The following is a 25,562-nucleotide window of genomic DNA, read 5'->3' on the forward strand; positions in this document are numbered from 1 at the left end:
ATATTAATAATAGAAGATAAGGTCCTGCTGCTATAAAAGAAGCCAGCGATTCTTAATTGTACGAATAATGTTATAGTGATAAATGTACAGAAAGACAATAGAAAAAGTATATTGGTTGTTTAAATGAAAAAAAAAACTCTTTATTTTTTTTATTTATTCTACCATAGAACGGAGATAGATTGTTCTCCATAAAAGTAAAGGGTCAAGTAAGTAACTTTTACTCATAGAGTCCCTCCTCCCCCTTTAGAATCGCCTCTGAAATCATCCTCGAAATCGCCCTGAATTTTTTCTTTCTTTCTTTCTCTCTCTCCCATAGTGTTAGTACTCACAAACAGAAATATTAGATGATAGAATTCTATACAAAAAATTTAGTATTCTGATAAATCCAAATGAAGGAGGGTTACCAGGTTCGATCAGAATCTCAAGAATATGCTATTTCAAAGAGTCGCACGCAATTCTTGATTTTCTTTAATACCTGTAAAGAAGTATATTTATAAATATTTATTTATACAAAAGAGAAAAGTTAAAGGAAAATATTTAGGTAATATTATATATATATATATATATCTTTCTAAAACAAACCATTTACATGCACTGTCCACTACCTTTATTAAACAAGAAATCAATCGCGGATTAAATATTAAGGAAAAAATCAAAGTACTGATTGCCATTGTACTGTACTGCACTGTACTGCACTGTACTGCACTGTACTGCACTGCACTGTATTTCTATACCCGGTTTGGGTGTAACATGTCTATTCAATTGTTCAACCAAGTCAAATTGATAGACACCAACCATTTTAGGTGCGGAATAAATAAAGATATATATATATATATATATATAAAGCGAGATTTGCGAGGACATCAATAAGGAGTATGGACTGTTAAACATGAACCATGGGTAAAATAAAAAAAAAAGTAGTTATTTATTTATTTATTTATTTATTTTGCTTTCTTATATTATATGTATATATAGTGTTAAATACTTTCTTATTGTTTTAAAGGTACATAGATACATACATATATTAAATATCTTTATTTAATTATTTAGTCTACTATGGTTGGCATGTCTGCCGTACAATATACCACATTTAGACCAAGGAAGGAAAGGTTTATTAGGCAATTTACTATATAAAAGCCGTACACCAGATATTAGCAAATTTATTAATTAATATTTTATTAAATAGATAAATAATATAATATAATATAAAAAAATAGTAAGCTGTACTTATAATATACGCATGTACAAAAGTAAAGTAATATTTTCTTTAGAATATATCAATCCAACATATATGAGACACTAGTTTGTGAATAAAACTAGTTAAATGCAGTTACAGGTACTCGGATTAATCGGTATTTTTTTTTAAATAATAATAATAATAATAATGTAACTATGGTCAGTAGTGAGTCTTTAAATCATTAAAGAAAATATCATGCGTTGGTTACAGAACAGGCAGGGTACATGGGTCTGGGCGAAAGATTTATTTCCTTAAATTGAACCCCAAAACGACCTACTTTCGATAAGACTAGTTGGGCTAAAAGGTACTCCATTCATTATTTATTACATGTAACCCGTCATTTAATGCGGTACTACTCTGATGAGATAAACAGTAAAATATGTTATAATTCTTGGAATACCATACAAAAGTCCAGTAAAGCAAAATAACCAAAACGATATTTGTGATTTAAATTATTATTATTATTATTATTTCAAGAATACAAACTCCAAACTAATTGATATTTTACATATACCATAGAATGGCTAGTTTTATTTTTTATTTATTTATCTGACAATAATCTAGTAAGCGTGATTATGATTATTATAGCGACCATCAATGGCATCTTGCTGGTTAAGATCGCCACCATCCACACGAGCAAGCTGTGGGACAGGTGTGGTCACTGCAATACCATAGCTGTGCTGACTTGAGGTTGAAGATCCAGCCGAACGACGGGAGCCCCATGAACGAAGCGAAGAAGCGTTACTGGCAGCACGACGGATGCTACCAAAAACCGATCTCACAGCTCCTTGACCACCTGCGCCGTTATTCTGAGATGAACTTGAAGGACTACGTTTCGGCAGCTTTGCAACAGCTCCAGCTACAGCAGCCATAAAGGACTGAGGGCGCCAGCGTGTATTGACTTCTCCTTCTGTACCGGAGCTTCCCATGCTACGTTCGTGTTTCTCCAGATCAGACTCTTGACGGGCATTTTGACGGCGGCGTGTAATAAACATTCCTGCAAGGCCAGCAGCAGCTACACAGCCTACGACTGCACCAATCGAGATACCAATCGTCTTGTTTTCACGTTGAGCGTCCACCGCTTCAGAGTTGACACTCTGGGATACAACAGCGTTGTCAGCGCCATCAGCATTGGGATCAGTAGCAGAAGGTTTGGCTGAAGAAGCTGCCTCGGCTTCGTTATCACTACCACTATCGTTATCACTATCATTATCGCCATCATCGTAGGAATCGCCATCATCGTAGGAATCGCTGTCATCGCTACCATCGCTGTCAGAGTCACTGTTATCACTGTTGTCATTATTTCTGTCTTCAGAACTATAAGAAGATTCCACACTATTATCGGTGTTGGCAACTTTAGAATTGGTTTCAGGAATAGTGGTTGGTACAGAAATGGGTATAATAGCAGCATATGTAGTATGTGTGGCGCTAGCAGTAGTATGAGGAGTTGAAACAGTTGTTTTAGCCGTAGTGGTATGCTTCTTTGTAGTGTGTTTTGTGGTTGTAGTGGGCTTCTTGGTGGTAGTATGCTTCTTGGTGGTGGTATGCTTCTTGGTGGTGGTATGCTTCTTGGTGGTGGTGTGTTTCTTGGTGGTGGTGTGTTTCTTGGTGGTGGTGGTGGTGGTGGTGGTGTGCTTTGTAGTAGTGGGTTTCTTGGTAGCATTCTTCTTGGCTGAAGTGATGTGTTTCTTGATCGAAGTAGTACTCTTTGCAACTGCATCCTTTGTGACGGTGGATGTCTTTTTTGTCATTGTGTAATGCTTCTTGACTGAAGATCCAACCTTCTTGGTCAAAGTGTGATGATGTTTCTTTGTGTGGGAGACAGGCTTAGTTGTTTGCTTGGATGCACTGTTATGGGTAGTAGTGTGGTGCTTCGAGGTAGTCTTTGTGGAAATGCAGAGAAAGGTGGTCGAGTTCTTCACGGTAAGGTACTTTGTAGTGCCATTGGTAAAGTTACAGTGTTGAGAATCATGATAAATTCTAAACTCTGTAGGGATAGCTCTATGTGAGGTCGATGTACTGGTGCTACTTTGTATGGTCGTCGGATTTGCACTCGAGTGGTGAGTTTGGGTCTTGTTGGTGATCACATACTCTGGTTCGACATCACTTTTAGTATTATCTTTTTCGTCGCGCCTTTCGAGGTACTGGTAGGAACGCGGAGAAATTCCACAAGAGAGACCTATGATAAACTGGTTAATTTCTGGTGTATATTTTTTCTGTCTATTTGCTCAAATAAACAATTAAGCCTGTAATATTAGCTAATTACCACTGCAGTTCAGGCTTTCATTCTGTACGTCGGTCAGAGCGTGGCCTATTGAAAGCAATTGAGGGTCAATTGGATGAATTGTTTTTTTTTTGCTTGTTTGTTAGACCTTACCTGAGATCACAAAGATCGACGCAATGAAGACGGCAAGAAACCAAGTTGGACATTTCATGATTTTGTCAGATTAAAATGTCGGTTAAGTCTATCTCCGAGGAGAGGAGGGTCTATTGTGATAGAGGTATAATGAAGGAAAGTGTGGGGCGGGAGGCAGGGATAGCTCAAGGAGAGGAAGAGGAAGAAGAGGCAACCAAGACAACAAATAGAACAGGGTTGGAATATGAAATAAGTGGTTGGAAAAAAGGTAATTAAGGCACGTTTAAAGAGGTTACACTCCATATATTATGCTTGTGACACCAATATTCAATATATCGTGAACCTTCCTAAAATACAATAAACCGCGCTCAGTTTCTGTTTTGGATGTTACATGATCTTCCTTCGCCGCTTCCATCATAGACTTGCCCGTCAACTACGGCTTCTTTTTGATTAGTGGTTAAACATGTGTTATTTTCGTTTGGCACACCGTCCCCTATTCTCAAGATACTGGTTCAAAAATGGTAAAAAGAGTAGAGGACAGCTATCAAACTATTGAGGGTACCACCAGTTAATACTTGGTTTTTCTATCTCATCTGTGCACAGGCAAAATCATCAAGTCTTCATTTACTTGTTTTAATTTAGTTTATTATAAGCTTCACTATATAAATATCATCAATTTTATACTTGTATTAATATTATAGTAAAGAAGCGTAAAATTAAACTAAATTAACTAAAAATACATATAGCCTATATATACACTTTCCTTTCGAAACAAATCCTTTTTCTGCTTTTCATTAGCTTTTCATTAGCTTTCTTGGCACCTTGATATATAAATGCATATAAATCCCAGTTTTCGGTTTATGGATTCAATTTCTCATTTTTTTTTATCCCAAGCATATACATATATAATTATTTGCTTGTAATCCAAGAAAATTACAGAAATTTTAAAATTACGGGTAATTAATCCTAACATTTCATCAAACGCTTCTTTACCACCGCTTCGATTTGTCACTGTTTTATTGCTGAGGATGTAATGTGTGGTATATTGCTTCTTTAGCTCGCATCACGTTAGCCTGCTAATGCATTAATCGTGACAAAAAAATAGATCCTCTCAACTCTTAGTAGCCAATGTATCCAGCTCATTCACAAAACGTGAGACATCGCTCAAAAGTCGCTTCTTTAAAATATCCCATCTTTCACCACACATGTCTGCTCGATGACGGTCCCCAAACTCTGGCTCAACCTCTTTCCATTTGCTTAAGATCGGAAGGCCAAGTACATGGTTTAACAATTTCTCATCATCTTCGATTGACCAGCCTTCTTCAGTGGTGCACATATCCTCATCTGACTCGTCTTCTAAAGGAAGTGATCTTGGTGTAGGAGGCAAGCATTCTGCTTCATCTTCTCCTAACATACTGTCCTTTCCCAGGCTTCTTGCACGACCCCGATTACTGTCATTACTATCAGACATCGGAGGTGAGTCCGGGCGCTGGCATGAGTTCTGAGGTAAGGTATCAAGTGAAGTCTACAACAGTCAAGATTCGTATGACTTAATACGTTTAACGGCCAAGCCCCTATAACAACCTAAAGCACCCATTTTAAGCTTATGATCTTACCTGGGTCACTGGCTCAGATCGAGAGCTAAGTAGCACATCTCGAACAAGAAGAGCTGTCGAGAATCCTTCATCAGTATACTTTCGAGGTCGTCCTCGCTTCCTTGATTGTTGTACAGTTATTTTTTCAGACTTGGGGCTGCTCTACAAAGACCCAACTGTCAGAATCAATTAAAGTATACCGAGACAATCAATGACGCGTCATCGCTGCAGACTTACATTTCCTGAAATATTGGCGGCCTTTCTTTTTTCTAGAGATCAATCGAGCATAAGGCTTGATGTTCATTCCATCAATCTCACTTACTTGGACCTGCATCCAGGATGGAAGCCATGCTCAGAACAGATGAATGAGGAGAACCCAACTTTTTAAAATTCTTGATGATGTTGTGTGTGGTAGATTTTGGAAGGCCAGATAGATTAGAGCACTCTCGTTCGGTTGCGCCTGCTTGATGAGCACCGATTACGAACCAGCAATCTGCCTCTGAGATTTCTTGTTTGGTCATCATTGTTATGTAAAGAGTTTAAGATAAAGAAGAAACTTAATATTTGCTCAGCAGAATAAAGAAATAATTAAATGGCTCCTTTACAAATAGGGTGCGAACTTGTGAATCTTTTTGTCCACCACCTTCGCCTCCCTTCCTCACTTCACCATAGGATGTGCATAAATCCAATCGGAGAAACAAAAAGGGGATGGTGCGCACAAGCCAAACCCAACACTAGGAAAACAGACGTCATTTTGTGAGCTTTTTTTTTTTTTTGCTTTTTATATCAATCCTAGCACTTTCAAAGTGGAGAATGTTTCATAAATCTGTATATATATGTCTCTTTTAGTGAATATTAATAAAATAAAGGAACTTGACTGCGATATAATTGTATATGATTAATGATGGAGCTCTTTAACATTATATAGATACATAAAACTAACCGTATTTACAGAGAGACTTTCTTGTTATGGTGTTCAAACGGCTCTAAATCATCTTCAACAGTGCCAGAGTTGTCGTGTTTGCGTCTGGGCTGAAGCATAGAAAAATGTTCAGGCAGGATTTCTTGGGGAGATTTGCCTTTTCGCCTGGAGTCATTGAAAACTATCTCAACATTGTTCCAGCATTCATTGTATATCAAATCCCGCTTGATCGCAGGGGACGTTTGAAGCGCAGTATTTTCTGTGCTCTGCATACTTGTCCGTGCCATGCATGCCTTTAACGCCATTTGGAGCATCTTTATACCGAACTGGAGATCATTAGGTTGAACACCATTCTTGCCTTTGACTTTTCCCAAAAACGGATTTCCGGCTATGAGTAAATGACAAGCATAAAGTGAGAAGAAGTAAAAAATTAATGGACAAATTAACCCCCCTGATCTAATATACAATTTGCTTAAAGTAATTGCGGGTTAAAATTCTTTTATATAGTCAAGGTCACACAAACTCCAATAATATTGTACGTAGATGGACTGGTCTGTGTAACCTTTGAGAATTAAGGATTTAGATAGAAATATTTACCTCTTCCTGCCGGTCGTCCAAAGATTTCAAGTGGAAGGTCAAGTACAATCTTTGGAATACACCCTCTAGCAACGTCGGCAAGTAAACTACAACACCGGTATATTTTCTTGTCAACCTTTATTGTTCCGTCAGTCACAGCTTTCTTTATCATCGAGTCCAAAATCAATATGTCACCATAAAGACATCGTGAAATGCATCCATGCATAATGAATAGTTTACTGATAGGCTCCGGATGCTCCCAGCAATACTGAGAGAGAATATCATGCTCTTCAAGTGTAGTAGCCAAGGCTAGAAAGTCATCAATCGATCTATTGCTCAACTCCTCTATGATAGACAAAAACATGGATCAGTTTACTTTATCTGTCGCTACAAATGTTATTTGACTTACTCTTTAAAATACCATCTGCCTTGCTTCTAATAAACTGCCCCCTTGAACTAGTTTCAAGATCCTTTCCTTTTTTGAAATTCTATACACAAAAACCAAACAAACATATTTAGTAAGACAATCTTGTCAATAAATGGATTTAATTAAAAACAAACAAGTGAACAACCTCAGATCCAGATGATTCTGGATGAATAGTTCTTTCCAATGATATTCTTTGCTTCTTGTAGAGGTTTCTATTGCTGAAATCCAAGGCTGATTCTGTTGGTACTTCCGGTATGTCAATCTTATCAAAATGCTTGGAAAGTCTGTGGACTACTCTGGTTACATCATTAAAGTCGAGTCTTGTAGATTTGAATAGATCTATTCCTTCCTAAGTTTTTTTTGTTGGATTAAATATATGCATAAATAATACCTGCCATTTCAAAACAAAAAAAAACAAAAAACAAAAAACAAAGAGTTGAATATCAAGTATATACCTTGTATTTTCCGTTATCCAAGTACCAAAACATATCTAGTTTTATCCGTGTATCATTTGGCAATGTGATAGCGGAAATAGCTTGTGGGTCTTTGGGAACCATCGAATTGGTATCATTTGAAATGTAATGGAGAGCACACTCCTTGATATGATCGTCAATATTTAATTTTGAAACAAACTCGATACGTTGAGCCGGTTGAAGAATGCTTTTAAAAACATTAAGACCTAAAATAAAATAAAACCAAGAATATTAGTATAAAGGCATATGTATATATTACAAAGTCGATTTAAACTTACATGAAGGATCAACATATCTTATTAATGTATAAATGTATAGTTCGTCTGATTCGTAAAGGTCCAACGCAATTGTTGGAGATACAGTCTCTATAACGGGTTCAGGAATAAAACCACCATTCGTTGGTGGCTCACGGGATACTGAATTTTCCCTACGCATAGGCATTCCTACAAAATATTTATTTGTTGTTAAGTCCAAAGGTATTCATCAGGATTTTTAATTGAATATGTCTTGGATTGAAGATTATTTTGTTTTAGTTTTTTGAGAAGAGGGTTTTCCTCAAATGAAAAAAAAAACCCTGGTTGACTCAAGAAGTAGCTTTTGTGTGTATGTTTGTATGCTTGTGTGTGCGTGTTTCTTAAATGTATATCTACATATATTAAAGGAACTTTGCTTCTCAATACCTTTATCAGAAGTAGGAACTGCTGGTATATTTGTACTTGTATTTTCCGAGAGATGAGGTTTATGATATATGACATCGTCCGGAAGGTCGTTTTCATATAATGAAACAGAGTTTCTGGACACATCTTCAACTGAAGAAGGTTCTATACCAGGGGTATCCACAGAGCTATTGCCATAATTACACCCCTCCAGTACGTTGCTGGCGGTCTCGTGGGACAAACCTTTGTCAATCGTAGGACTTTCAACAGGAACAAGAAGTTCAAGATTTCTCGATGAGCCAATAGTCTTGTCATACGAAGGATCGCCCGAATTGCTTAATAGTTTATCCAGATTAGATTCAGTAGTGCCGACACTCTCTGAAATATTTTCTTGAATGAGATCTAGATAAGGTTCTGTTGGATTAGACTTTTTGGAACTTGTTGGTCCTTGGGTATATTCCTTAATTTCATTGTTTGGCATGTATTGAATCTCTTTCGTTCGGTCGTTGAGTGAACTTTTAGATACTCTATCATCAACATCAATAGGTACAGTAGGGTCCTTTTCAGCAGTGATTGAACGGCTATCTGAAACGTCTTCAGTATCGAGTATATCCAAGCTCTTTAATGAGTCACTTGGTTGCTCTTCAGCTGTATAATTGATAACACCAAATTTCTCAACAGACTTTTCCTCAGTAACTGTTGAATGCCTATTTGAAGGCCCATCATGATCAACTTTGTACACAATTTTCGATGGATCATTTCGTATTTCTTCAAATGTTTTGTCGGTAATAGTTATATGCTCACTAGGCTTTTTTTCAACAACCCTTGGGCGGCTATCTGAGTATTCATCGTGATCACGTACGCACAACATATTCAACCGGTCACTGGGTAGCTTAAGACTGGCAATATATTCTTCTGTGGCTGTGTATTCAATTTCATCTACTTCCATATCAGCCGCATCAAAATTATCTTCACCATCATTAGAAGGCAGGGGTTTGGCAAGCTGATTGGGATCTTGAGAACACTTTACATGAGAATATCTACTAATACTAGTCAATCCAATCTCCACATAACAGTTTTCTGAAACTTTTGAAATAGTTGAATTGCAAGAATATTCTTCCGTCTGATCCTCAGTGTGTATGCTATCTTCTTGATTCTCGGGAAGAACGATTCCGTCAGTACATTCTTTGAGTATCGACAAAGGACTTATTTCGTCTTCCATCTCTTTTTGCTGTATTGGACTATCCAAATCAGTGTCAATATCACATTCGTCTTGGTGTATAGAAGCTATTGTCTGTTCTTGGGCTGGTATATCACAAAAGTTGATTTGGGATTCATGCTCGGCTATCTCTTTTTGACTCTTCAAAATACTATAATCCTCAGTAACATCTTTCGCTAAATCATCCATTACACTTTTGGAAACTGAGCTGGATATAGATTCTGTATCTTCAGTCGTTTCGTCGAAGCCTTCTTTTTCATTTTTGGTAGAATTTGACTTGATAGTAGTTCGATTATCTTGGGTATCATTCTGGATTTGTAAACTAAGACTAGTGAGTAGAGATATATCGCTTTCTTTATCAAGGACTGTATCGTGGTAAGGGGTAGATGTTGAAATTGGTATTTCAGAAGTATATGATGATTCTTTCTCTGGCTTAGAGATCTCGCTGATCATATCTTCCATATGTGTTGGTTCTGGCGAGTCGTCTTGAATCTCGTGTGTTTCAAATACATCTTCTGAAGTATATCCAGTTTCCGAGATCCGAGATTCTGTAGGAATAGGCAGGTACGTTATTCTGTCCAAAAAGAGAATCATACACCCTGATGCATCATCGTTAATCTTTATATCCTAGTAATAGTAAGTTTAAAGATACAATCGATATAAAAAATGACTTTAGACATACTTGGATCATGTCATTAAGACCATTACAGGCTACTATATGAGACAAAGTACGGGTGCACGTTTTCTCAGTAAATTTCCAACTGCTTATTTCAATTAAGTTCTTGTTATCGTGTCCTTGAAACACAGCCGTAACAATGTAATGATCATCCTCTAGAATACAATGCTTTTAGCAACCATTGTTCTTATTGTTGATCTCATTTGTTTATCAATTTTTCACCTGAAGCTAAGAAAAGTTTTGCAATAGTTGATGAATTCTTCATGATATCTGAAGGCCATAGGTACTTCACTAGCCTTGTTAATCCATTTCCTAGCACTTGAATGATAACAACGTACGTCTTGCTACAATGATTGATAAGATATCCAGTAACAAAAGAAAATGCACTCTTTTCTGAAGGAGCATGATTTACCTTTTTCGTCTTCCAAAATTTTTGTTTGAATCCTGACCCATGGAAATTATCGACCTGACATTCTGACTTAAGCGTATTCCAGAAAGATGAGTAATAGGTTCTAATGATTTGTATGTTGTTTAGTACCATAAAGCTTAATAAAGTCATAAATGAATTTCTCTCACCATTACGGTATAAAACAAAATCCCCAATTGGTGTAACCGGAACTGACTGCATATTATTCTTATCGTGAACCTTGATCCGATATATACGAGCAAACCCTTTGGACGATCCAAATATAATTCGAGGATCATTGCGAATGAGTCTATTATCCCAGGGTTCTTGTGGGATAGTATACATTGCTGAAATAGGGTCATTTGTGTGTGACATGTGTACAGCAATGGTTTTCTATAAATGTCGTTATGATTACCTCATGCTGTAAATCCAATTATTTATCACTTCACTTACAGCTAAAATGTGCTTTTCACCAAGCTTTAAGAGTGCAAGTATTGCACTCCCATCGAATTTTCCAAGAGTTAGTATATGTCTTGGACATTCCTTGTACTTTGATTTTGGAGGCAACATGTTGGTCTGGAAAATTGGCAAATTAGATTTGGTACAGATTATATTTGATTATATTATTTGTTTACCATATCACAAGGTAACCGTGAAACTGCTGCTGTTGAAATTGGTCCCTCAATAGGATAGTCGAATAGAACCAGCAATGTATTTCTGACGAAAATATTATGCCAAAAAACATAGTAGCCTGCTTCGTTTTTAGCAGACGCGACTATAATAAGGACTGGGGTATTTTGACATGTGCAGCTAAAAACATAATCAATGGATAACTGCGGCAAAAAAAAAGAAGTAAGACAGGGACCATTTTTATGTTTTCTATACAATCAGTGTATTGATAAAGGCCACTTGCCTTGATCTTCTTTGAAATTATTGAAGAAAGCTCGGCTGATCTAAGTGTGGTGTGGATCTGCTCATCACATGGTGATGTGAACCTGATCTCCACTATTTGATCATCATATCGAAATATCAAGTCGGGATTATGGTCTGAGTCGTGGGATTGGCATGAGGATACAAAACCAGATGCTTTCGGGATCGTATTATTGAATGAGAGATTGCAAGTGTCGAAATGTTGTAAAGTGTTCATCATAAGAAAGTTGTATGTACCATGAATGACTCAGTTTTAGCTTTTAAATTATTCAAGAATTCCCGCTTATGATCGAGGTGCTTTTTTCTTTTCTTTTAAAATCACTTTCCGCATTTGTAGGCTAATTCCTGCAGTGTACACACACACATTATGAATATTTAGCTACCTACTTTTGTAGAGAATTTGTACTGAATGAAAGTTTGGTTTGTAGTGATATTAAATTGTTCAAAGAGCGTATCTGGCCAGGTAATAATAAGCCTTTTTTGATGATATTTCATTATCCTTATTAGCCCACAGTCTTTACCATTGTGTATAAATATTAATCGACTCAAGGAGACATTACCTTGATTAGGCTAGAACGAATAAAACTATATAGTTTAGAGCTTTGAATACAGCATCTGAATAACCGTTTACTTTCTAAATGATTCAAGATGTCTATGCAGCTCACAAATGTGCAAGAGCCTTAACCGTATATATCACTGTCTCAAATGATAGAAAGTATATTATAAATGTCCATGTTTTCAAGCAAAAACTATTTTTAATGCAGGCATGCAATGAGTTACATGTTTATAAGTATACACAGTGAACTTGAAAATGCAGTTTTTTTGCCATTATTAAACTCCCAAAATAATAATAGCCCTTTATATATGCAAATATATAGATAACACAATGAAAATACGATAAAATCTACTGCAAATACGGATACCAGTATTAGAGAAGCTACGGACATTCAGCACCCTACCAATCTGATGGTAAAGAAAGTACAGGAAACCATAGGATTGAATATATTCGGTTGTCTGCCAGTCATATAGTACATCATTTGATTAAAGCCAAGTATAAAAAAGAAAGTCTATTCATAATCTGATTAACACAGACAGATGAGCTCAATACATATATTACAAGAATATAATTTACTCACCTCCGTATCGGTCAAAGTATATTGTTTGGCTTTCGATAGCAACCCAGGTAAACCAAGATGTTAGTTTCAGAGTAGACTTTTTTTTATATTAAATGCATATTTTATTCGGGATGCTATTTGTGCTTGCTTTTTTTTTTTACTTTCTCCGTGAGTGTTCTTACAATATAAAGTGATAATCTGGCATTCAGAATCTTGTAATCTAAAGCGTTTGAATGAATGAAAGCTTAAACATCTTGGTTTTCTTTGGCATACTACATTACTACTTAGGTTCTCCAAGTATATCATAGTTCTCTCTTTTAACTATCATACCGCTCCTTTCAATACTATACGCATCTGATGAGTCATACTTTGCTACCTACTTTTGAACAGGAAGCTTTTTTAAACCCTGTAATTGACTGGTACTATTATTATCAAAGATACTATGGTCAAAAATTGGTAATTTAACATTATATACCAGCAGGTTTTGGATACTCTTATATTAACAAAGTTAGAAAATATAAAAAAAAATAGGTTCTATCTCTTTGAGAATTGGAAGCACAAGGTGTATGCATGACACCTTATTTGTAACTTACCGTATATCTCCTTATATAACAGCGAATAAATATTTGGCTAAAAACATATAGTTCTGTATATAGTTACTTTCAGTACACAAGGCGCCTGGTTTTAGTTTGAAATATATCTTGGCTGATTCACGTCCGAAACGTTGGTTTTTGATTATCCTCTGAATATGTATAGAATGAGAGAATCTACCTGACTATATTCTTTTAGGCTCATTGGGAAGAACCATATAGCCCTTTTTCTTTACCCTAAAGATATACTAGGTTTACTTTTAGATATAATTGCTACACATCCTTTGTTCACAAGGCTCTATAATTTATTTAGACTATAGGCATATATCAAAGTATAATACTATTAATTAAAAGTTCAAATAATAGACGTTTACTACAAAAAATACCTTCTTCGGTTTATTAACTCTACACTCTAAACTCTACACTCTATGCTCTTAAATATTAGTTTTTTTTTGTTGTCTTGCATATTATGCTTAATATACACCGTAAACTTTTCTTTTTCTATATTTAATTTACCTAAATTCAAGCGATGTTTTCCCGTGTTTTAGTATGTGTATGTTTCTGTTTATAACTTTTAAGGGATATACTTATACTAGGGCTATTCTGGGTATGCTTGTTCTGTATTCTCCTTTTATTAGTTAATAATTTCAATAAAGTTATCTTGAAAAACTCAATTGATACAGCGTGTTCCGTATAATACATCACTCCTGTAATTGTTTGCGTGCCTTTGCATCTGATATATTCTTTCTTCTGGTGCAAAATAATAGGTGCTTTGAAAAACTTTATTTTGCAAATCAGCCATTTTTTTCTGAGTATAGGAGCGTGTAAATATATCTATAATAAAAAGGTCTTTCTTATAGCTCGCTCGGTCAATTAGATGCTTTAGTAAGATTGTTAAAATCCAATTAATATATAAAATGAGAAATTTAGATACATTGTCTTAAACATAAGTACATGGTAATATTCATTTAAGAACTTACTTATTATAATATGTAATTTTTCTTTAGTTTATTAGTAAGATAAATACTTGGAATCCATTGAATAAAAACCATTGATATACCTTTTATTAAAACACGGCTTTTAATGGGTTATATATCGTTTTAGGTCTATAATATCACAATATTTGTGGTTAACAAGGCTCATTCTATTAATGGAAACCATACTATATTTAAAAGGCGTTAAGCGTGGGACTTTGTTATGATTTATGTAAGTTACAATTTAAACGATTTGCTCTATTGATAACAATAACAATAAACAAACGGCTTATTTTATAGCTCTGACATAATTCAATATGTTGAAGCCTTTATAACTCCAACACGTCTATGAAAATTAAGCCTCGCCGCTTACCACCTTCGATTAGTTATAGAAATAAAGGTAGGAAAAGAATAGATATTATTGAAAGTAAAAAGATGAACATTTAATCATGAATATATTATAATCATACCCGAAAATTAAACACTGGAGTACCCTTCCTATTTATCTGTTTATGTAAATACAAGCGTCACTATTTTATTTGCATTACAAATAAATATGCATAATATGCTATAAATTTACCCTTGCATTAACTGAAATATATATTAGTTAATCATTTGTGTATAAATCTGAATATATAACTTTCTAATTTAGCCAATACTCGATCTAAGTAAAAGTCTAGATCTCTTATAAAGTGTTTCAATTATCAGCTCTGAAAAATAAGCACAAAAGATATATAACAGATATAAATTGGGCGATAAATAATAATGTATATTTGTATCCTCTGGGTACCGTACTTCTTGTCAGTAATAGCTTGATTCCTTTTCTTTTTTTTTAAAAAAAAACAACATTAATATATATATATATAACCCTGACTGTAACATAAAAAGCAACATATACATTATTAGTGCTTTTTGACTTCCCATTGGCGTAAATTAAGGACTTTTTCGTCTCATATATAATACATAATGTACGAAATTGAGATAGATATACTATATTATTATCTATTTTGTCAGTATAAATAACTATAGGCTGTAGTTTCAAAATTATAGAGATAAAGAGTGACGAGAGTAGCTGTCATTATATGTCTGTCTATCTCTGAGAACAAAAACAAAGTTACTTGTTAGAATCGGTTAAACACGTATCTGCAGATAATAAATAACAACACACGCCTCATAACCAAAAAAAAAAAACATTCGTACACACAACACACAGAAAACACAACTTTGTTTAGCTTGTGATTATTCTAAATTCCTGTTTATTCAATATATCCTCCTTTCAGTAAACAGAATTTCTCATGTTATGTTTGCATACATACATACCTGTTTTAATATATTTGCACGCATAAACGTTTGTGTTCTTGTTTGATTTATACAAGAGATATGCTTTTATACTTACATATATATATGTCATTATGTGTTGAGAACATCTGATATAATGGCTAATTTCCACAAGATAAATTGTAGCCTCTGATAATATTGATCATAGGATTTTTAAAAGCTATTATTAATATATTCCTCATTAGAAGAAATGTCTCTCGGGGATAAAACAAAACACTTACTAGACTTCTTTGATATTCAGTAAATTACTTTGGGTATATATCGTAATATAGTTGACCCAGCCTACTTTTGTGGTATAAAACTGAGAGCAACCAATATTATATCCCTCTGTTTTTAGATGCACAAATTAAAAATTTGTAAATATTTTTTTACCAAGTAATATAACTCTTTTATTCTTTTATATATATAAAAAGAAAGAACCAATATGTAAATACTCAATTATTACTTTGTTAAAAAAATCTTGTTATTTTTGGAGACTTGTTAATTACATCTCGCAAACCATACCTAGCTCGATATCCTGTATGAGAGCATATACTGTAATATACATTGACTAATCACTCTTTAAGTCTTCTTTACTATTTAAAAAGGCCCAAATCTTATTAGAAATAAATATAAGTATATTTCATTAAATTTATAGAGGTATTTCTTATATACTTTGATGCTAACTTTGTGCTTCTTAAAGAAAGATATATCTCTACTTCTGTCCGTAATTCTTGCTGATATACTTCTACGTGCTTTTATCTTGTTTAACTTTGATAAAAAAGGCTTTGCAATCAGCAATGAAACAAGTCTTGATTTACCTCAAATAATGTTTATTGATTCATGATAAAATCCTGTTTACTTGAAACTACATTATGTTATATGATTAAATTTTGGAAATAAATAGTATATAATAGCTCTAAATTCATGCACTCTATTTCTTTTACTATTATACTTAAAAATGGAAACTTCTTCTACCACCCACTATATTCTTATCACCAACGGAGAGTCGTATACAGGCCACGCTTTGACTTGGTATCTTGCAAATCAGCTAGAGCGTCAGCCTGGTCGTCTTCACAAGAAAAACTGGAAAGTTCGTGTGTTGTGCGAGAGTCTTAAGAACATGAAAAAATTGGAAGGCATGGGTATCGACATCAAGGTAAAAAAAAACCAATTGTTTAATAAAGCCATCTTTCAATATTCTCACATTTAAAAAAAATTGTATACTTATAGGAAGTTGACTACAGCAGTCAATTTGCTCTTAGGGATCATATGAAGAATGTCAAGTGTGCCCTATTTGTCCCAAACATGTCAGATCATTGTGTTCAGTATGGAATTAATGTCCTTGATGCTGCTGCAGAAGAGAAGCTCAAGTGCATTCAGATGATTTCTATGTAAGTTAATTTGAAAGTAGTTTTGTGTATATTTTTTATTTTAACAACCTACTCTCGAACAGGTGCTCATCAGAGCAGGCCAGCTATGAAAATACCGTCTTGGGTCAGTTTCGTCAATTGGAAGATCATCTTAGTAAAAAGTTTGCCTATGGAAGATGGTGTGTGTTCAGGCAAGTATTTTTTTTCATATACATATGTAATGAAAATAATCTAACACATTTTTTTATCATTTCAGAGTCCCGTTGCTTTACCAGCTAGCCTTTTTCTGGTCCGGAATGATCCAAGACAAGGGCAAGCTTGGTCTTCCGTTGAGTGACAATACTTCCTTCCCTGCAATTGATGTGCTTGACCTATGCGACGCTTGCGCGACACTTTTGCTTAGTCCTCGAAAACAAACCGAGAGCGATAACCAAGATGATGAGCCAGATATCCCCGATCAGGCCTTGAAGCGAATCTATCATCTCTCTTCTTCCCATAATTACACTGGAAAAATGATGACAGAATCTCTCAACAAAGGTCTCGAAAATGAAGAGGCGTGTGTTGAGTACGAGAAGATTTCAAACAAAGACATGCGTGACTATCTTCAAAATCTATCTACTACATCCGCTATCAAGGATATGGTCTCTTCCATCACTGAAAATATACCAAAGATTCCTTATAACATGCGTAGTTCTTCTGGCACCTCCAATTCAGACAAAGAGCATGATCAACCAACTTCCTGTGGCATGGATCTTCCCGCTCTTTTACCAAACCCTGGACACTATCTTAACTCTTATGTGATTGATTTGATGATGGATCTGTTTGAAAACATTGAAAATTACCCTCAAGAACATCCAACCCACGACCTACAGGGCCTTATTGGGCGTGATCCAAAGAGATTCTCAACCTTCTTTGCTGACAATCGTAAGCACTTTACACCATCTTCCAAGATGTTGTAGGGCTGCAGATTTCCTGTAGTCACTCTAAGGGTTTCTTTTTCACATAGTATATCGTAGCATTCGAAGTTTGATATATACATTCTCTTAAAAAGCATACATAAAATAAATGAATCATTTTTTCTTGTGTAAAATTCGCCTTTAACGCCATACATATATTAATGATTGTTATGGCTAAAGTCCTTTCTATACTGTCGCCGGAATTCAAAAAAAAAATAGTTGTCCACACCTATTTCGTATAGAGTAACAATTTGGCAAGTTCTTAGTACAGTAATAAAGCATAATTTTTCCCTGACCACCACAATTGGTTGTTGAGCAACAATTGACATGGCGAATGGCTCTCTACCACTTGAGATTCTCGAAAACATTGCAAATCACTTGAGTATTATAGAACATATTGAATGCACCCACGTTCACAAAACATGGACTGACTTGTTTCGTCAAGTCCTGTACACGACTATCAAGATAAGAACACGAAGACAGTTCAAGCAGCTTTATTCGATCCTCCTTCAAACATCGTCAATAAAAGGAGGAGGGCTCGGTTATTTTGTCGAGAGCTTGATTATTGGGGATCAAGTTGGATTCACCTCGGGCGAATTAGATCAATTAATACAGTTCTGCCCTTTCATTCAGACTATTGAATTCAACCCTCGTCTCTGGCGCTATCTCCGCAGTCCGAGTAAACTAGGCACCCTAAAGCTCTTAAAAACTCTTCCGAGCCTCAATCGTGTGCGCATTGCAAATTCACTAATCAAGGAGGTTGGCAGTAATCTGACCCAACTCAATCTCAATGGCATGATTGTAAACGAATGGCAAGAGAATCGCCGGCTGGTGTTCATGTTATCTCTTTTGCCTGGTCTAAAGAAACTCAACCTGGCTGGAGAGTTTGTTATGTGGAATCAACGGGATAGTCCTCGAGCACAATTTTCTTTTGATGATATTGATACCATAAGTTCATCATGTCCATATCTTGAGCATCTAGGCCTAATGTGCATTAATATCCAGTCGAGAGTGGCTTTTGGGGTTATTGACCTTAACCCTACCAAGATAAAACAAAGCAAAAACCTTCGTGTTCTTTCACTGAAAGATGTTCGCCAAAATCATTACCAGAATATGAGCTACTTTATTCACAAATACCCCAATTTGGAAGAACTTTTATGGACAGGGTTCGCCAGAGAAGAAATGACAAGACTTGGTCAGATACGCTTGGAAAACGAAACCATGGAGAGCCCTTATTTAAGTTTGGCAAAGCGATTATCTCGGTTAAAGAAGCTCCGGCTGCACAGAATACCTGTACGACTATGGCCAGGCCGAGCGTTTTTTGAAACAATTCAGAACAAAAGGGTTTCACTTGAGAGTATTCAAATTGGGTTTCTTTCATCCTCAAGAGATCGCTTGGATGGACTGGATAATTTTGAATCTATGTTGGAAAGCTCAAAAGATACCCTCAAGGAACTTACTATGAAAGCATGGAGAGGAGCCCACTTTCTGAATGTCATTCGCCCTCTTTATCACTGCCGACAGCTCACATCTCTATCAATATCTGGTGACCTTCCTCAAACTGTATTTATGTTTGACTGGATTTTGGATTTCTGTCACCATCTTGAATCAATATCAATATTTACCTGCCATGTGTCAATCTCTGATGAATCTCACGGGTACCAGTATTTTGGGCTCCATCGGTGCTTAACAAGTCTCTCCATCAAGTTCTCTATTCTAGATATACATGACATTATTTATCATCTCGCCCTTCGTTGCCCAAACCTATCTTCTCTGGCCTTAAATTCGGTGGAAAATGAACAAGTGTTCCCGGACAGATCTGTGGAGATAAACATGCCTGAGCACACCTTCCAGAGTATCGTGCTCAATGATATAAAATGTATTCGACTCAACTCTGATTGTGAGAGAAGAAGAGGGAACTACTTGGCTCTTTTATCTGTTTCTGCATTAGACAAAATGAACAATATGCTAAGACGAAGGGAGTCACCGGCTCTACGCTGGTACGATCAGGATAAGCAAGAAGAAGATGTAGAGTTTGGGATGTCGCGTTGGTATCACCGGTATGATGAAAATGCGGATTATGAAAAAAGAAGAGTTCGTAGACTCTCTGGAGAAGATGCAAGAAGGGTCAGAGACTACGAAATTAGCTCTGAAGAATGGGATCAGATTTTGATGACCAATATATTCTCTTACAGCGGGAAAAGACAGTGGAAGCAGGATATTCCTCAAGGTTACATCCGTATACGGTGTCAGTCTGTCGCACAGATTATATTTAATGAAGTTTCTTTGTATTGATGTCCAAAAATTAACTATATATTTAGTATTGGCAGGATAAAAAGTTCAAAGATGTAAGACATATTAATGAGAGTGTAAAAAAAAATTGTTCAAAAAAGCTCAAAAAAGTTCAAACAATTTTGACTGGCTAGTCTTCTTCAGTTGCCAATTTGATTGAGAAAAAGATCATGTTTTTGGTAGAGGAGATTTGCCACAAGGTGCAAAGTCTAGAAAAACCTGTAATAAAATAAGTTTTCCAAATGGAAGATATGGTATTTTAAGCATTTATTTTATCGAAGCGCATTTGAACCAATTTTAACTTTTTAAAAAACAAAGTCCGGCAGCCATAAATTAATTTAATTGGCCAATCTTACTTTGAACTTTTTTTTCGAACTTTTTAGCCTGTCCATACCAATTAAAAAACCCATTACTCAAAAACAACCAATCAACCACGCATCCACTCCCATCCCTGTCCCGCCAACCTTGCTGACCTAAGTAACCTCTGTTTTATCAAGTTGCCATGAGTCCAAAGGGATCCACCAACACGAACGTCTTCAAGACAGTTCCTCCTCAACAGTCTAGGCTGGCAAAATCGTCGGCTGACCAAATGTTTTGCGACCCCGAGAACACTCGGCTAAAAGCCATTTTGGACGAGGCGCTTGCACGCGCAGCCATACACGAAGAACAGCAGAAAGTTCTGCTTAGCAAGATAGATGTAATTGTAGCGCATTCAATTGCACTTCAAGAACAGAACAGCACTCTTACCGAGGAGCTCCGCGTCGCAAATGAGCACGTAGAGTTCCTACACAACCAACTCCAGCTTCAGGTACAAGTACCTGGTGCTTCAACTTTCATCACCACCACTCTCCCGCCCACAGAGATTGCTCCTGTTGAGAATTCCTCAGCGGAAGCCTCTGCCCATGGTCCTGTCACCATCCCTACACCCTCACCTACCACGTTTTTGGCTGCTGCCAAGAAGGCGATGGGGAAGAAACCCAACCAGCCCAAGCTCACCACTGCCCAAGCTACCCGCGCCCTGCAACCAGAAAGTGGACCATCTGCATATGCATTTGTATACCTGCCCTGCCGCCACCATCTCAAGTACTCCCAAGTACGAAAGCTCTTGAGAACATTCAAGATCCAACAGTCCCGTGTCTTGGACATTGCGTTCCCGGAACGCGGCACTCTCTCCCTCCTTGTGCACAACGACTTCAAGGACAAGATCACCCAGCTCTTCGCAGACATTGGCGTGTCTGTGAAGACAGATTTTGATCCCTTGGACCATCGGATCATTGCTGATCCGGCACATGCCCACAAACCTGTGCAGGAACGCCAACAGCTTGCATACAAGCTACACCGCCAACGTCTTCTCGCTCTCTGCCTTCGCCTCCCTGCCCCACTGGGCAAAAGTGTCATGAGGCACTTTTGTACAGTGGAAAGTAGCTCTCTTCGCCTCCCTCCAGTCTGCCTTGAGCAGTATCTGGAAGACCGAAACCTTCCATCTGGCCCCCAAGCCAGTGCCATTGACACTGCCACTGCCATGGTCATAGGATAAATAAGCTTGCTTATAGTCTTCTCTCCTTGTCCTGTCTTCTCCCCTCCTCTCTGTCTCTCTTATTTTAATCTGTATTATTCTTTCTCTTCCCCTTAGCTAGTCTCATCAGTCATATTTTTGTTTTTTCTCTTATTTCTTCTGCCGCAGCTCTCTTGGGTCGCCACTATGCTAAAATGCGCAAGGCCTAGACAAACCCACAATAAAAACATTTTCACCTGTCCATACCAATTATTCATAAAATATACTAAAACACATTTGTAAGGCGCATTTTTGGGATAAGACTTTTCAAAGGATTTTTATATTTAAATAAAAGGTTGATCATACATTATATACATATAATAGTGCCAAGATGTTTAATAAGTTAATATCCTAAGAATACTTTTCTGTACTGTTTATCTGAGAAGAAGATCCATTCATAACGGCTAATAACTCTTAAAAATCTGTCTTGTATTCTCGAATTGCGCGATTTGTGCAGTCTGTTTTACTGTATAACCCTTTTATTGTTATTAAATGCTTTGGTTGCGACGAAGGTATGTAAATAGAATTTTACTTATAAAATAATTAAATAAAATAAAATTCAATTAATTATAATTGTGGGCAAGCATTTCTAGGCTTCAAAAGAAGCTTGAAGCTTCCAGATTCCAAAGTTAGCGTGATGTAGTATCTCTTTTCATTTGCAGCCATCATTTCTTTGGGGATATCGTCCAAATCGAAGTTCTTTATCAATGCAGATATAACAAGTCGCATCTCATTTATAGCAAGTGTTTTTCCAATGCAATTTCGCGAACTGTACAAAGCCAGTTTTTAATAAATAAGCATATATATATATATATATATTAATCTCTCTATAAAGAAAGAAAGAAAGAAAAGAATACTTCCTACCCTGTGCTGAATGGGAAATAAGCTTCCATATTAGGCTTTGAATCTGTGCCTGGGAGCCATCTGTCTGGATTAAAAGACAGGGGTTCGGGCCAGTAATCTGGGTGTGTCTGGGCAATCCAGGGACTGCATCTTACTGTAGTCTAAAATAATAATATTTTGAGAACATTTGATTACTATATACATAAACGCATTCTTATATATATATATATAAGATAAATACCCCTTCTGGTACAAGAACATCTCCTTTCATAAAGATATCTCGAGTTGCAATTCTATCAATGCCATTAGAGACAATAGAATTTAGACGCATCGTTTCATTTATAACTGCATTGAGATAAGGAAGATCCTTGAGTTGGCTCTGACAAGGAAACTTCTTTCCTTCCTCCAAGACTATTCCGTCAATCTCATCCCGTAGCTTTAACCAGACATTCTTGTGTCTACACAATTCAATAAAAACGAAGCCCATTGTTCCACTGATAGTTTCTGTGCCTGCGACAAGGAACATTGTTATTTCTGATATAATGTCATCTGTACTCAAACGATCTTCTTCCTTGGCTGCTTTTTGAGTATCTATCATAATCTGAAGAATATCATTGCGTCTATCGCCTTTCTCTAGACGACCAAGAACAATATCGGTAGCAAACTTTTCGGAAAACGATAAGATTAGAAACATATCATATTTTTTTTAAAAAAAATCAAAAATAGAATAAAATCAAAATCAATCAGTCAGTCATTCTCACTTACAGCCACTAGGCGTGGGGTCTTTTTGGCTTTTTTAATACGAAGAAGTTTCACAATCCACGGATAGTTCACAACCTAATAATAATTATTATTATATATAAGCTTAGTAATATGTTATTATAAAACCGATTGGTCCAAAAATAAAGAAAGAAAAAGATGACTTACAAAACCTAGAGTTCTTAATAGCTTGCTTATCGTCACTGGTACAACATGGTTGCTGTCTTCTAGCGCATTAAATGTTCCTCCAAAAGAAGTTTCGCCAACAACATCCAATGAAAATAATTGAAAGAGTCTCCAAATGTCTATTTGTCCAAACCCTTTGCTTGACTTTGTGCCTTCTATATCCCTGTTAATTCGTGCAATTAAAGATTCTGTGACAGATTCAATCAATGGCTCAAGAGAATTGATGTATTTGATTGAAAAGGCTGGAGAAACGAGACGTCTCTGCGAAAAAAAATTAATATACGCCAACCACCATATGTTATTACAAAGGTTGTCATAGCTTACACGCTGTCGATGGAACCCTTTGTCTGTTGTGTCAAATATATTTGCTCTTCCGCCATCTAGATTATGCATAGTATATTAATAAGATAATCTAGAGTGACAATTGAGTCTTTTTTTCTTTCTTACTTTGAAATCTTTTGTATCCTAGGCCTTTAGAAAGGTCTTCTGTTACCAAGATTTGCTTTAGCATGTCTTTGTCTGAAATTGATATCTCTGTAGGGCCAATTCGAACTATATGGCCATATTTTTCGTGGTATTTCTTTAAAGTAATGAATCTACAATAATGGAACGTCATTTATGCCCGGAATGTGCTCAATTAGCAAGGGAAAAAAATAAAAGAAAAGAAAGACCATCTTTTGGTTCAATACCTTTGGCTGTGATGTTTACCGAACAGTCCACCTAATTCTGGAAATATTTTCTCAATCCAAGGACCAGGTATCTTGCTCAAAGGTCCAATAAAAGCATAGTAAAATCTCTATTTACAACAAAAGTCATTACAATCTTAATTTTTGTGTATATATATATATATCTGCGCATTTATGCATATGAGCTTATATCTATGTATATATCATAGAGTGTAATTATTATTATTTTTACATTTGAAATATGGTACAAAAAAAATAAACCAATTGTGATTTTTCCAATCTGTATAACTTCTGGTTTTTGACAGAGTCGAGTGGCCAGGCCATGGCGAATTTCCCTTTGAAAGTTCATAGCTGAAAAAAATTAAATAAGGCTTCTTGGTAAAGGTTAACTTAAAACTAGCAAAGGAACAGATAAAGAAACAAACAAAAGACATCATAGCTATTCTTCTTTATATATGACGCCAGTCACGACCGGAAATAAAGGTAGATCACTGTCATTATAATCATTTTCGGTTCCTAGTCGTTATGGTGGTGGTGATTTAAAAGTGAAGTAAAAGACGGTTATTAAAAAAAATGTTTATTTTTGATTTTCTTTGGAATTCTGAGTATTCACCTGAATCCACACAAGAAACCACGAATTCATAGGTTTTATTTTATGGTTTCTTTAGTATATATTGACAGCCATTAGGATTCATATCTAGGCTTTGAAGCTTTGTATATTTGGCTGTGTAGGATGAATGAAGTTTTGATAAGATTACTATATGGCATTATCAATGTTTTGTGTTTCATGCCTATTTGTGGTATGCGTAGCCTCGAACCAATTGATCGCACACGTATATCCGTATATTAATCATCAGCTAGCCACAGGATAATAAGCCTTCTGACTCACAGGAGAAATAAATAAATAAATAAAATGCTGCAAAATTTTCAAGATAGAAAATAATAATCTTTACAGATTGTGTGTCTATATGTGTAATATAATATCAAAAAAAAAAGAAAGTATAATAAAAAACCTATCTTTTTTTTATATTAAAATAAAACCCCAAATAATTTCAATAGATTAGCCCAAAGATGTATCTATCTATTCAAATACATATAATTATACTATAGTTAAAGGGGATCAATATTTACACTCTATATTTTCTTGGGTGTCGGTAAAATATCGGGGAAAAAACTCTGGGCCAGATGGGGTCTTTTTAATGTAAGATTGATTGTATTTCCTGTTCTGAATTCTTGATAAAAAAAAAATAGTAAAATTTTATTTTTGGACGCATGGTTTTGGGGGGAGGTACCTGAAAATACATGGTTCCCGCAACAATTCTATATATACATGTGTGTGTTTATAAGAGGGTGTAAACTTTAAAGCTTAATATTTAAGCAGGATTCTTGCACTAAAAATCAGTTTGATCTTCACCAACCTCAAATAATACACTGCCATATCGA

At 35.8% G+C, this 25,562-nt stretch overlaps 7 protein-coding genes across 7 annotated transcripts; 4 read left to right on the forward strand and 3 right to left on the reverse strand.

Moving 5' to 3' along the window:
- Window positions 1–82: 82 nt before the first annotated feature.
- Window positions 83–1,233, forward strand: PHYBLDRAFT_66262 (hypothetical protein; the record flags this gene model as incomplete). The annotated part of the gene is made up of 8 exons (XM_018441617.1): window positions 83–106; window positions 168–206; window positions 517–541; window positions 620–803; window positions 847–900; window positions 976–1,003; window positions 1,051–1,109; window positions 1,218–1,233. The coding sequence occupies 8 exons, from the start codon at window positions 83–85 to the stop codon at window positions 1,231–1,233; spliced, it is 429 nt and encodes a 142-aa protein (XP_018287554.1).
- A 3,246-nt stretch (window positions 1,234–4,479) lies between these two features.
- On the reverse strand, window positions 4,480–5,757 carry PHYBLDRAFT_182762 (Homeodomain-like DNA binding domain-containing transcription factor). Its single transcript, XM_018438669.1, has 4 exons — window positions 5,511–5,757; window positions 5,426–5,457; window positions 5,210–5,350; window positions 4,480–5,118 (listed from the first exon to the last, which is right to left on the reverse strand). Exons 1-4 carry the CDS (start codon window positions 5,710–5,712, stop codon window positions 4,705–4,707), a joined length of 789 nt encoding a protein of 262 aa, XP_018287555.1. The 5' UTR covers window positions 5,713–5,757; the 3' UTR covers window positions 4,480–4,704.
- Window positions 5,758–6,136: 379 nt separating this feature from the next.
- On the reverse strand, window positions 6,137–11,684 carry PHYBLDRAFT_188277 (hypothetical protein; the record flags this gene model as incomplete). Its single annotated transcript, XM_018439478.1, has 14 exons — window positions 11,457–11,684; window positions 11,179–11,376; window positions 10,997–11,119; window positions 10,714–10,936; window positions 10,550–10,649; window positions 10,360–10,481; window positions 10,144–10,292; window positions 8,267–10,088; window positions 7,865–8,029; window positions 7,569–7,792; window positions 7,259–7,462; window positions 7,096–7,174; window positions 6,708–7,031; window positions 6,137–6,498 (listed from the first exon to the last, which is right to left on the reverse strand). The coding sequence occupies exons 2-14, from the start codon at window positions 11,179–11,181 to the stop codon at window positions 6,137–6,139; spliced, it is 3,900 nt and encodes a 1,299-aa protein (XP_018287556.1). The 5' UTR covers window positions 11,182–11,376; window positions 11,457–11,684.
- Window positions 11,685–16,430: 4,746 nt separating this feature from the next.
- On the forward strand, window positions 16,431–17,801 carry PHYBLDRAFT_66258 (hypothetical protein; the record flags this gene model as incomplete). The annotated part of the gene is made up of 4 exons (XM_018441616.1): window positions 16,431–16,628; window positions 16,703–16,863; window positions 16,926–17,023; window positions 17,101–17,801. 4 exons carry the CDS (start codon window positions 16,431–16,433, stop codon window positions 17,799–17,801), a joined length of 1,158 nt encoding a protein of 385 aa, XP_018287557.1.
- A 324-nt stretch (window positions 17,802–18,125) lies between these two features.
- On the forward strand, window positions 18,126–20,093 carry PHYBLDRAFT_66257 (hypothetical protein; the record flags this gene model as incomplete). Its single annotated transcript, XM_018441615.1, has 1 exon — window positions 18,126–20,093. The coding sequence occupies one exon, from the start codon at window positions 18,126–18,128 to the stop codon at window positions 20,091–20,093; it is 1,968 nt and encodes a 655-aa protein (XP_018287558.1).
- Window positions 20,094–20,592: 499 nt separating this feature from the next.
- On the forward strand, window positions 20,593–21,627 carry PHYBLDRAFT_66256 (hypothetical protein; the record flags this gene model as incomplete). The annotated part of the gene is made up of 1 exon (XM_018441614.1): window positions 20,593–21,627. One exon carries the CDS (start codon window positions 20,593–20,595, stop codon window positions 21,625–21,627), a length of 1,035 nt encoding a protein of 344 aa, XP_018287559.1.
- A 585-nt stretch (window positions 21,628–22,212) lies between these two features.
- PHYBLDRAFT_149310 (cytochrome P450 CYP5313) lies at window positions 22,213–24,443 on the reverse strand (the record flags this gene model as incomplete). The annotated part of the gene is made up of 9 exons (XM_018432252.1): window positions 22,213–22,414; window positions 22,510–22,649; window positions 22,730–23,152; window positions 23,254–23,325; window positions 23,416–23,694; window positions 23,758–23,813; window positions 23,881–24,029; window positions 24,123–24,229; window positions 24,381–24,443. 9 exons carry the CDS (start codon window positions 24,441–24,443, stop codon window positions 22,213–22,215), a joined length of 1,491 nt encoding a protein of 496 aa, XP_018287560.1.
- Window positions 24,444–25,562: the final 1,119 nt, after the last annotated feature.

This window comes from Phycomyces blakesleeanus (assembly GCF_001638985.1).
Source record: "Phycomyces blakesleeanus NRRL 1555(-) unplaced genomic scaffold PHYBLscaffold_21, whole genome shotgun sequence".
NCBI classification, from domain to species: Eukaryota; Fungi; Mucoromycota; class Mucoromycetes; order Mucorales; family Phycomycetaceae; genus Phycomyces; species Phycomyces blakesleeanus.